The sequence below is a fragment of the Callorhinus ursinus genome, unplaced genomic scaffold (assembly GCF_003265705.2).
Source record: "Callorhinus ursinus isolate GAN/ISIS: 27379988/994484 unplaced genomic scaffold, GSC_fseal_2.0 scaffold18, whole genome shotgun sequence".
Classification (NCBI taxonomy): Eukaryota; Metazoa; Chordata; class Mammalia; order Carnivora; family Otariidae; genus Callorhinus; species Callorhinus ursinus.
The window spans coordinates 28,369,680-28,381,398 of record NW_027397080.1 but is presented as its reverse complement, the minus strand read 5'-3'; the positions used below and the strand labels follow the sequence as shown (position 1 = coordinate 28,381,398).

At 54.9% G+C, this 11,719-nt stretch overlaps 1 protein-coding gene across 2 annotated transcripts; it reads right to left on the bottom strand.

The window, feature by feature from the left end:
* Nucleotides 1–53: 53 nt before the first annotated feature.
* Nucleotides 54–5,426, bottom strand: MAD2L2 (mitotic arrest deficient 2 like 2). Of its 2 annotated transcripts, none has more exons than XM_025856474.2 (9): nucleotides 5,295–5,426; nucleotides 4,818–4,869; nucleotides 4,605–4,723; nucleotides 3,504–3,575; nucleotides 2,845–2,945; nucleotides 1,661–1,755; nucleotides 1,267–1,340; nucleotides 657–749; nucleotides 54–399 (listed from the first exon to the last, which is right to left on the bottom strand). In XM_025856474.2, exons 2-9 carry the CDS (start codon nucleotides 4,855–4,857, stop codon nucleotides 358–360), a joined length of 636 nt encoding a protein of 211 aa, XP_025712259.1. In that variant the 5' UTR covers nucleotides 4,858–4,869; nucleotides 5,295–5,426; the 3' UTR covers nucleotides 54–357. The 2 variants fall into 2 exon arrangements, with proteins under 2 accessions (XP_025712259.1, XP_025712260.1); XM_025856475.2 differs by having other exon boundaries at nucleotides 5,352–5,407.
* Between the last annotated feature and the right edge of the window lie 6,293 nt (nucleotides 5,427–11,719).

Sequence of the window (11,719 nt, the reverse complement as noted above, 5' to 3'; positions counted from 1 at the left end):
CAGGTTAATTTGGCTGTTCCTGTCCCTCCCACTCCAGTTAGTGACAGCCCAGCTCAGCCCTTGGGGCCCTTTATTGAAACAAGTCACAGCACAGTATTTGAGACAAACAGTGTTGGCCGGCCAAATCCCAGGAGGCGGAGATAAGAAATCAAGGTCCGAGCATCCTTCCCTGCCCTCCTGGGGAGAGTTTCTCCATGAAGGCAACCAGACCTGAGCAGTGCCGCGCGGGAGGGTGGGTGGTCCATACACAGAGGCAATAAGAGCACTTGGAATCAGGGTGGCCCTACAGCACTGCCCGAGGCTGGGGGCCCCCAATGTCCAACAGTTGTAGCATCCATGGTGGGGGCAGGCACACCCTCAGCTGCTTTTATGAGCTCGCTCTTCCACGTAGAGCTGCATCTGGTAGGCCGAATACAGAGCCAAGGTCAGGAGGACAGCTAGGGCACCTCCTCAGGAGGGTCCACAAGCCCCTGGCAGACAGATCTCTGCCAAAGGTTGGAGTTGTATGGTGCAGCCACCGGTTAAGAGAAAGGGAGCTTGGAGCCTTATACCAGGTATTCCCTGGTCATCTCCTCCAAGCCTTGAGCCATACATAAGCTTCTGGCAAGGCCTCAGCATACCTTCGGTAAAGCCTACCAGGTCCCCATGCAGCTCACCTTTAAAATGTCTGACGTCATCGTTTTTAGTGGTATCAGCCGGGGGTCGTGCATGTGGACATCCTGCTCATCTGCCAGGATCCAGGGAAAGTCCTAGAGAGGGGACCAAGGGAAGGGGGTGGAAGGGTGCTAGACTGTGGCCTGCCCTCACTTCACTATCCCCTCCCCTCTCCAGAGCTGGGGTCCTCAGACTTTGGGGAGCAGCAGAATCACTAGGGAACTGCCAGCATGACAGATGCCCAGGTTCTTCCTCCTGAGAGTCCGAGTCTACAGATCCGAGCTGGGCTGGGAACCCAAGTGATTTAACCAGGTCCAAGCACCAATTCTGAAACTGGTGGGCAAAGAAACCCTGCCCGCCCCCCCGAGAACAGCCGCTGAGCTGGCAGCCCCAGGACGAGGCTCCACCCTCCTCTCCGTGCTGAGTGTCCAGGTGGGCCAATGACAAGCACGTGGCCACACAGTTAACACACGACAAAAAGCCACTCGATGCCAGGCACTGCCATAAGCAAGGTAATAAGTACACTGTCAGCGACAGCCCTGCCTACTCTGGTTTTCAGAGCCGCCCAGCCGTTGTCTCCCTGCCCAGCTTCCCTGACCGGTCTCATCTCACCTTGATGACCTGAATCTTCTCCATATTGCGAGTGGCAGCTTCTCTCGTGTGCACTAAGACTGTGAAGGTACAGCCTGAAGAGGCAAGAGTTTGGTCAGGGCCGGGCCACCTCACGCCTGCCACTGGGCGTAGCCTTTTCCCACCTCCCGGGCTGGCTCGGCAGCCCCCCAGAGGAGAAGAGTGGAAACCAAGTGCCAGGACAAGACATGGTCAGTAGGGAGACTGAAGCCAGATGGAAATCAGGGTAGCTTCCTGGAGGAGGTGAACTTTCAGAGAGGTTCTAAAAGGCAGGAAGAGAGGCGGTTTGCTGCAGCCAAGTAGGGCCCTGAGAATGCACACCAAGCCAAGGGAGCTGTGGACATGCCCGAGGACAAGGGCGTGGGGGTGAGCACACCTGGGGGGTTGTGGTCCAGGACGGCATCACATACACTGATCTTCAGGATGAAGGCTCGGAGCAGCTGCTCCACATGAGACAGCAGGGAATCCGAGCTGGGAGGAGAAAAGGAGGGTCTCCCATCACACTGGCGCCCCCTCCCACCAGCAGGCAGTCAACCCTGGAAGCAGACCTGGGGGTCCAGAGCCCCTCTCTGCTTCTGAGTGTATTGGCTTCCAAGCGCTTGGCTACCTATCTTGTCTACACAGTTAAAATCATCTGGAGAGGGGCGCCTGGGTGGCTCAGTCATTGAGTGTCTGCCTTCGGCTCGGGTCATGATCCCAGGGTCCTGGGATCGGGCCCCGCGTGGGGCTCCCTGCTCAGCGGGAAGCCTGCTTCTCCCTTTCCCACTCCCCCTGCTTGTGTTCCTTCTCTCGCTGTGTCTCTCTGTCAAACAAATAAATGAATAAATCTTTAAAAAATAATAAAAATAAATAAATCATCTGGAGAGTTGAAAACCAATGTCAAGTCCCATCCCAAACCAAGTCCAAATGGGCCATAGGGAGCCCCCAGAGGTCCTTCTAATATGCAGCCCAGGCTGAGAACAGGGACACAGCCCAAGCCTCTTCATACCCCAGGACACCACGCCAGGAAGGGACAGGGCTTGCCCGAGGCTACATAGCAAGTGGAGAAAGAGTCCAGTGCCCTGACCAGCCAATACCCTTGCCCAAGGTCAGCTTCTGGTTGTCTATGGACTGGACGTTTGGGAAGGCAGAAAACTGGGTCTATGCCCTGACTCTGCCACCATTTGGGTGACCCTGGGTAGCTCATATCATCTCTCTGGTCCTTCGTTTCTCCATCTTTAAAATGAGGTTAGGACTAGCCGTTTAGCAACCCTATGATTTTCCAAGTGTGGACATCACAGAGGTTACAAGGAGAGCACTGGGTGGCCAGCCGTGGCTCAGCTGCTAACAGGCCTTGTTAGGATGGTGTGCCTTGCCGTTCTCTTTACCAAGCTTCCTGGAGGAGGTGGGCTTTCAGAGGGGCTCTGAAAGGCAGGAGAGGCAGCTTGGTGCAGCCAAGGAGGGACCTGAGAATGCGGACCAAGCCAAGGTATTCAGGGGCTGCCCTAAAGGGGTGAGCGTGAGGGCTGTTTCTAGGGACCTCACACCAACCAGCCAGAAGACCAGGGAGAGGCAGCTTACCTGATGGACAGCAATGGAGGCTGGGTGATTTCAAAGACGAATTTCTCCACTGGGCGGTGCTCTTTGTCCAAAATTACCACCACCACTTTCTCCACATCATTCTGCAAGGACAGAACAGGGTAACCCATCCACCACTACCACCTCCCTGCCCAAGGAAGGATGGGAAGGGCACACTCACAGCCCCACTCAGCTTCGAGGCTGAGGGTCCCTGAGAGCCCAGAAGGAGATTTGAGAAGTTCAAGTAGGCACCCCCTGGCATGAGTGGTACAGACTGAGAGGGGAGAGGACACCTGGCCCCACAGGGGTATATCTCTGAGAGCAGGACAAAACAGAAGGAGGAAATTCTGAGGGGCCAAGCCCAGACAGAAATTGGGGATGGGGAGAGAAACAGATGTGGGGAAAAACCCAGAACCCTCTGGGGCAGGCCCCACTCAGCCAACTCCACGAACCAGGGCTCCCAGGCCCAGCACACACTGATTGTGGCTCCCATGCCCTGAGGTCTGTCCCTGGGCAGGGGTGGTCTCCAGGATATAGGACACAGGCTTTTGGGTGTAGAGTCATGGGGACCCCGCACAGTCCCAGCATCACCCCATCCCGGAGCACTGGAGGAGCAGACTGGGGGTGGGGGGGAGGTGGGCTGGGGGACTTGGTGCACTCACCTTCTCCAGGAGTGGCTTGACACAGTGCAAGGTGTCCTGGATATACTGGTTCAGCTCCGGGTGGCAGGACATCTGCACACAACCCCATGATGGCTCGTGAGGCCCGAAGCACCAACAGGGAAACCACCCGACACCCCTCCAGGAGCCCAGAGAGGGAGGCCAGCAGTTCCCTAGGGCTCCCCACCCAGGACACTGACTTCCCATCATGGGGCTAAGAACTGGAATTAGCCAGAAAGAGGGAGAAGTTAGAAGATAAGAATTTAGTCTCAACATTAGCACTTAATATAGCATTGGGGGTTTCTAATGTGGGGTCCGTGGCTCCTCCAGAAGCTGAGAAGTTCCTAAATTGTGTGTATTTGGGCATGCAGGCATTTTTCCCAGAGAAAGGATCCAAAAATTTAATCAATTTTTTAAAAAAACTGAGAATCTGGAACTAAGAGCCATGTGGCCTCAAGTAACTCACTTAACTTCTCTGAGCTTTACGTACTTCATCTGTGGAAGATCTCGTGAAGACAAAGTGAGGAATGAGAGAAGCACCCAGTACACAGCAGGTGCTCAGTAAATGCTATTCTGTTTTCCTTTTCCTTGTATATCCTTCAAGCTTCCACCACTTTCCAGTATTGGGTCATTCATTTATTCTAACGTTTACTGAGTGCCTTCTAAGGGGCCGGCACTTCTAGAGAGTGGGGACAGGGGAACATATATTTACTGCTTTGTCTGCCTTTTGACCTAAGACAACCCATTACAATGAGGGCAGAGAGAAGGTACCTGAGGTTTATAGGAATCACCTCCTCAAAGCAACCATTCACCAGCCTCAGGAGCTCTTTTAAGTACAACCATGCCCCAGGGGCAACTCTGATCCCAGGGCCTGGTCCCTAACTTGGGGCAAAGGAACTCGAGTTCAGAGGGGACAGAAAACTGCAGTAGGGGTGGGAGGCTGTCAGGCTGTCAGCTGCAGCTGGGAACTGGAAGGCAAGGCCAGGCCGCTGCGGGGGGAGAGGGGCTGAGCCTGCAAGTGGAGGACGGTTCAAAAATCCACCCTCTACCCTCCTTGAGGTTCGGGGGTGACCCAATAGCCCCAGCCCAGATGTGGGGGCTCACCTGGACAGGCACGTTGTACTTCTTACGCTTCTGGAAGATGCCCACCGGGTAGACCTCGCGCACGTAGAGGATGAGATGCACGGCCACCTCCAGGAACTCGCATAGCACGTCCGCCACCACTGCGAGGGGACAGAAACCGGTGAGCTCGGAAAGCCCGCCGGCCCAGGCCCTCCCTCGCCCCCGACCCCGGGTCCACAGGCTCCGCCTCCCTACCTTGACCAAAGTTGAGGTCCTGGCGCGTGAGTGTGGTCATCCTTACCGCCACCTGGGGGGTGGGGCAGGAGTGGGGGCTAGTTCCAAGGGGCCAGGCAGCCGCAGGGTCCGCCCGCCTCCACTGCCCCTCCCCTCCGTCTGGGGGGAATCCGGGCAGGACGCCCCCCCTTCACACAGAACCGGGATGGCTAGAAAGGATCCCCCCCCCCACGCTGGCATCATAGCTCGGGGACATCAGTTGCGCCCTGATCAGCCTGTCTACTGGCCCTCTCGCCCTGCTGCCTCGGTGGGTAGGAAAGGCCAGAGTTGTGCTCGCAAAAAGGCCATGGCCACAGAGGGAACAGCGGCTTGCGCAGGCCCACGAGCGTAAAATAGGACGCGCGGAGAGCGAAACTAGGCTGGAATAAGACTCCCCCCGCTCTTCCTGGCCGGAAACCTCCTCTGAGGGAACCCCGCTCCTCTCCCCTCCTCCGGTACCGGCTCCGGCCTCGGGGCCCGCCTCGGGACCCGGCCCGGGCGCGGGAAACCACCGACCCGACCGCTCGCGCCTCCCGCTCAACCAGGGGCCTGGACGCCGCTCGGTGACGTCCACGGCGCTCGGCAGGTCCTAGTGACCGCCCCGGCCACGCCCACTTCCCCCGCGCAGCCAACCGTGGGGGCGGGAGGGAGCGACAGCCGGAGGGGCGGGGGCTGCGAGGGGCGGGGCCTGCGAGGGGCGGGGCCCGGCCTCGGCGCCAAGATCCCCCCGCCCGAGGAGGCTGAGACCTCCACGCCGCTTCCCTTCGGTTTGAGGTGGGCGCGAAAAAAGACACCTTTGCAGATCGCTACGCATTTTGCTCCCCAGGCCATTTCTCTCGCTTTGGGAAGCTCCGAGAGGGGACGGATAGGTGTTGCCGGTGGAGGGCAACAGCGGGGGACTAAAGACAGCGACATCTACTGCTAGCCCCAGAGTCACCGTCCCTGGACCTCAGCTGCCCAACCGAAAGCGAATCCGCCGGCTCTGGGGGCGGGGACAGCAGAAGACAGGGTGCACTAACCTGCCCGAATCACACATTTATTGAGGGAGGGGATGCATGGAGTTGTCCTCGGCCACTAGAGACACGGACCCTGGGAGGGCTGAGAGGCCCCTGGGATATAAGAATAGTAATATTAAAATCATCACCAACACGGATTGAACATTTATCTGTCAAGAACTGATTTCTTTAATTCCCTCATTAACCCTCAGAGCTAAGCACCCATTTTCCGGCCCCACTTCATAGATGGTAAACAGGCTCAGAGATGTTCCCTAATTTGACAAAATCACACAGCTGGTAAAAACACCTAGTTCTGACTTCTAATCTGACTCCAGGGCCCCAATTCATTTTCAGCCGCTTTATTTTACAGGGGGGAAAACTAAGGTCAGAGAAGTTGCTGTGGAGTTATAGGTAACAAATCATGACCAGAAGTCTGGGGACATTGTCCCTGACCTCCAGGGACAGAAGAGCTTGTTAGGAGTCATGCCCCCCTGTGGGAACACAGATCTCACCAGAAATGTTAATCGGTTACAGCTCAGTATTGGAGACCTGTACCCCTTTTCACTCCGGATGCCTTCAAACCTGCATTTGCCCATTCTGATGGGGTGAAGGCAGGGGAGGGGATAAGTAACTTGGCCCATTAAGCCAGGAATACCAGCAAAGCATTTCTCAGAGGCAGTCCTCGGAAATCTTTATCAGAATCCCCCCGGGGAGCCCATTGAACACCTGGAACCCAGGCCTTCCTGACCTTCTGGACCAGTCTGGGTGCAAAGCGGGGTTTGGGCCCTTTAACAAAGTTCTCGAGGGGCCCTGATGCCCAAAAAAGTATGAGAATGGCCAAAGCAGTCTGGGCTGTTCCCAAGGAAAGTCTGCATTTCATACAATTTCCATGCTTACCCCAAAGTGATAGATGATTTATTTCAAGAATTGATACACCTGGCAGCCCATTTTGGGCACAACAACCCTTCTCAAGACCTGGGGACCCTGCCCGTGTCATGCCATGTAGGAGACGACCATTTCCAGACAGAGCCAGTTGAGCAGCTCACCGGCTTGTAAACAGTGTCCCCTGGCTCCTTGAGATTTCACTGTGGATACTTTAGCGCTGGTGAAAGCGAGGGTCCTTCTTTGCCCCTCTCTGGAGGCTGTTCAAGCAGTTTTTTTCACCGGCAACCGGAAGTGGCAGTCTTGGAAGGGAGCGGGGCAGGGGCAATTCCTTGTAAAGGGTTTCTTAGGATTGGATCCTGGGGTGGGAAGCTCAGAGTCCAGCTACTCCCATGGGGTGGCCTCCAGGGTACAGTGTGAGCACCGTGGGGACTCATGCCAGGCCCCCAGCCTTAGCCCCCTGCCCTGAGAAGATACAGTGCAAGCCACCTGTTGGTCTCCTGACCCACGGAGCTAAAGCACTTCAAAGAAACCTTGGCGGACATATGACCCATCACTCAACATTTTTCATATGCAGAAAGTGAGGTCCCACCAGCCTTTGTTTGACACTTGGGGCACCTGCCTTGTCAACTAGAAACCCATGGATGAAATGCCTACGTTTGGGGCTTTGGATTCAAAGCCAGCCATAAGCAGAGGAAGGCAGGTGGGGAGACAGATGAGGAAGGATTAAAGTTGATCCGCCCCCTAACCCCAAAAAGGCCTCTGTCTCCTTGTTTATGAAATGAACATGGCCTTGGGTTCCACAGGGGCCAAGAAGCTGGAGAGGGGCGGGGGGGCCAAGGGGGAGCTCTATAAGGACTCATCTGTCATTTTTATCCATAGGGCTCTGCGGCATCTGGGTTTCTAGATCTTAAGCCCATCAGCGTGATGGATAGTCTTGGGACCCGGATTACATTATGGGGTTAATTTACTACATTTTTGAATACCCATTTGCTGGCTGACTGTTTTTCAAAGTTATTTGCATATTTTTCACCATAACGACAATATGTAGGAAGGCATCTGGGAGGAAAGGATGGATGTTTAGGAGGAGAGAGAGCTGATCTGCCAACTGGAGCAGGTCCCTGAGGGTCTGCAATGAGGACAGAAAGAAAATCACTCCCAAGACACATTTAAATTGAAACCAAGAGAAGGCAAGATGTAACAAAGTCGTGCAAAGACCAAGGCCTTCAGGGGCAAAGGAGAATTCCTGGGGTCCCCTGAACAAACACGTAACTAATGAACTGGGTAAAACAACAGGCAATGAAGGGTCCAGACCCCTGAGATGCTTCCAAAGTCCTCCCAGGCTGATCACAAGACTCAACACTCATCCCATCCCTGCCTACGATTCCTAAGACACCAAACACAGGAGGGGAAGTGGGGGTGGGGGGGGGCACAGAGAGTCAGCCACATAAAGCCTGGTGACAATCCCACTGGTCCCCCGCCGCTCAAGGACCCAGCCAGTTGGAAAGCCCCCTGAGCAGAGACCCAGCCTTGTTCATACTTTTGGTCCAGCACCTCACCCAGTGCCTGGCCATACCCAGGTTCTCAGTGAGTGCGTGCAAATGAATTAATGAAAGACCAGAGAGAGGAAGTAATGGTGCACAGTGACCCATTGCCACTTGCCCCACTTGAATCCTGACTTATTCTGGATGCAAACAAAGACCTGGGATTTCAGGGCCTGAGCTACAGGTGGCGGTGTGCAGAGAAGAGCGGCTTTCAAAAATGAAGCAAGAGCTGGGGGATGCTGTCTATGTGCCCCCTCCCCGCACCCACCAGGCTGCCCCTGGGCCTAAGGCGCCGCTCCTCTCCCCACTACTGCTCCCTAGCCAGCTGTGAGGTCCTTCCCTCTCTGAATCTCAGGTTCTTCATCTGTAAATGGGATAATGGTAGCACGGATTCCGTAGGGCTGGGGGTGGGGGAGGGAGGTGGGCAGGAAACAAGTGAGATATTTCTAAAAATGTAAAGTCCACAATGCCTGGCACATAAAATCTCAATTAGTGCTGTTATGACAATGAGATTAAGATCTACACACACTATCTAAGCACCTAGAGCAAGCACTCCGTCCCAGCCACCACACTTTTCAAAACCCCATCTAGGGACACCTGGATGGCGCAGTCATTAAGCGTCTGCCTTCGGCTCGGGTCATGATCCCAAGGTCCTGGGATCAAGCCCCACATCGGGCTCCCTGCTCAGCGGGAAGCCTGCTTCTCCCTCTCCCACTCCCCCGCCCCGGACCCTGCCATTTGTGTTCCCTCTCTCGCTGTGTCTCTCTCTGTCAAATAAATAAATAAATAAAATCTTTAAAAACAAAAAACAACAACAAAAACAAAACCCCATCTCAAACATCCTCAGCTGCACCCCCTTCCCCATTTCCAAAAAGGCAGCACCCAAGGTGCCCTAAGGGAGGACATGCATCCCCATGGCCAAGATGCCTAAAGGCAAGGGACTGTGGCCCACACTCAGCTCCTCTCCTTCCTGATCAGGCCTTCTGAGATGAGGCCCGACCTACACAGCTCCCCAGATCCTCTGCTGACCTCAGACCCAAGCCAGGGCCCTGACCTTAGGCCAGCAACACTGGGTGCTTCCAGCACCTTAGCCAGGGCAGAGCCTACACATGCCATCCCCTCCCTGGTGTTTTGTCAACTCCCCAATATCACTGACCCCTTGTCGGTCAGGAGGACCTTACAAATCATCTATTCTTAAACTTAGAACCTCCACCCAGAGACACAAAGTGTCTTCCACAATTTCAGGGGTTCTGGGGCCCTCTGAAGTCATCCCAGACCACAGGGTAAGAACCCTTGATCCAGCTCAACTGCCACTTTTTTTTTTTAATAACTGCTTTATTGAGATACATTTCACAACCATGAAGTTCTCCCTTTAAAGTATGCAATTTAGGGACGCCTGGGTGGCTCAGTCGGTTAAACATCTGCCTTCGTGGTCCCAGGGTACTGGGATGGATCCCCGCATCGGGCTCCCTGTTCACTGGGGAGCCTGCTTCTCCCTCTGCCTCTGCCGCTCCCCCTGCTTGTGCGCGCTCTCTCTCACTCTCTCTCTCTCTTACAAATAAATAAATAAAATCTTTAAAGTATGCAATTTAGTGGGTTTTAGTAAGTTGTGCAGTAAGCAGCACTAATCCCAGAACATTTTCATCACTCCAAAAAGAAAAGCCCCACACACAGTAGCGGTCACCTCCCCACCCCTATTTCCCCTTCCACCAGCCCCAGGCAACCCCTAAAACATCCTCGGCTGCACCCCCTTCCCCATTTCCAAAAAGGCAGCACCCAAGGTGCCCTAAGGGACTTTCTGTCTCTATGGGCTTGCCTATTTTGAACATATCATATAAATCATACAACATGTAGCCTTTTATATCTGGCTTGTTTCACTTGGCATAATGTTTTCAAGATTCATCCACATTGTGGCGTGTATAGGTACTTCATTCCTTTTTGTGGCCAAATAATATTCCATTGTATGAATCCACCACATTTTCTTCATCCACTCATCAGTCGATAGATATTTGAGTGGTTTCCACTTTGGGCATACAACTCTGGGGGAAACTGAGGCCCAAAGTCACCCTAACCACAATGGGCTAGGCCTCTCCTCACATCTGTCTTTTTCCACTGCATCACTCTGGGACAACCCAGAGAACAGAGAACATGACATAAGATCAACCCACTGGTGGGGCGCCCGAGTGGCTTAGCCAGTTAAGCGTCTGCCTTCGGCTCCGGTCATGATCCCAGGGTCCTGGGATCGAGCCCCGCATCGGGCTCCCTGCTCTGAGGAGATCCTGCTTCTCCCTCTGCCTGCTGCTCTGCCTACTTGTGCTCTCTCTCTCTCTCTGTGTCAAATAAATAAATAAAATCTTAAATAAAAAAAAAAAAAATCACCCCACTGGTGAGGAGCCAGAGTAGCAGCCTTTGAACCAGAGTCCGCAGCGAATACCTGGCCACAGGTCCATTCCTGAAAAGGAGAATCACGCCCACAGACCCCCTCATCCAAGCCACAGTTCCTGTCTCCCCACTTTTGTCATTGCCCTACAGCAGTCTATTCCCAACTTTAGGAATTGGAAGGAATTAGTTAAATCCTATCGGGTCAGGTCTCTACTCTGCTCAGAACCCAGTCCATCTTGGTGCCCATCAGGCTGATAATATTACAATAACAATACAAGAGTTAGGGATGATGATGATGATGATGAGCTCAGAGAGGTTGGGCGCCTTGCCCGAGGGGACCAGGAATGGCATCAGCAGATAAGCCCAGGCATCTGGCCTTACCACAGAACGGAGCTCCTAAACCTCTGAGCCTAATTGCCACATTCTGGAGGAAGAGGAAAACAAGTCGAAATGGAAGCCACTGGGCGAGCTCTGGGAGCCAGGCAAGACTCCCGCCCCACCACTCTTTGATCTTTGCAGTGCCTGTGGCCCCACTGACCCCTCCGTGAGTTATGGGGGCCGCGGGACTCATAACACAGCATTCCCGGACTCCTAGGGTCGTCGGGACGCGGCGCCCCACGCGGTGATGGATGAGCCGCCCCTGGGGCTGGCTTTGTCCCAGCGGGGCTGGGCTGGGGAGCATCAGACGGACTTTGGACGGGGCGTGGCGAGAGGAAGATGGGGTGTGTGTGTGTTGGGTAGGAGAATTGTATTTCTCCCTTCCCTCCGGGGGCGGGGTGGGGGGGAACACGCCAGTGCGGCCGTCAGCCCCCGGGATTCCCACCTGGTAACGTTTGAAGACCCCCTATACCCCTCTATCGAAGAGCGACCTCTCCTAGAACCCCGCCCCACCGCTCCGCGCACTTTTCGAGGCTACAAAGGCCCAGCGGTGCCCCGTCCCGCCTTCTTCGCACCGGGCATTTCTTCCGTCCCATTTGACAGCCCGGGCGGAATAATCCTTTTGGGGACTGGCCGGCCCCTGCCCAGCCAGACGCGGCCGCAGCTGAGCGCTCAGCTCCGACCCATTGTTGGGGTCTGCCAG

Bases quoted from the DNA above. Each gene is read 5' to 3' on its own strand.
- MAD2L2 (XM_025856474.2), bottom strand. From the start codon at position 4,857: ATGACCACACTCACGCGCCAGGACCTCAACTTTGGTCAAG. The intron at 1,756-2,844 runs GTAAGCTGCCTC...TTCTCCTCCCAG, and splicing joins CCTCCATTGCTGTCCATCAG to CTCGGATTCCCTGCTGTCTC. The intron at 750-1,266 runs GTGAGATGAGAC...TCCCCTCTCTAG, and splicing joins AGAAGATTCAGGTCATCAAG to GACTTTCCCTGGATCCTGGC.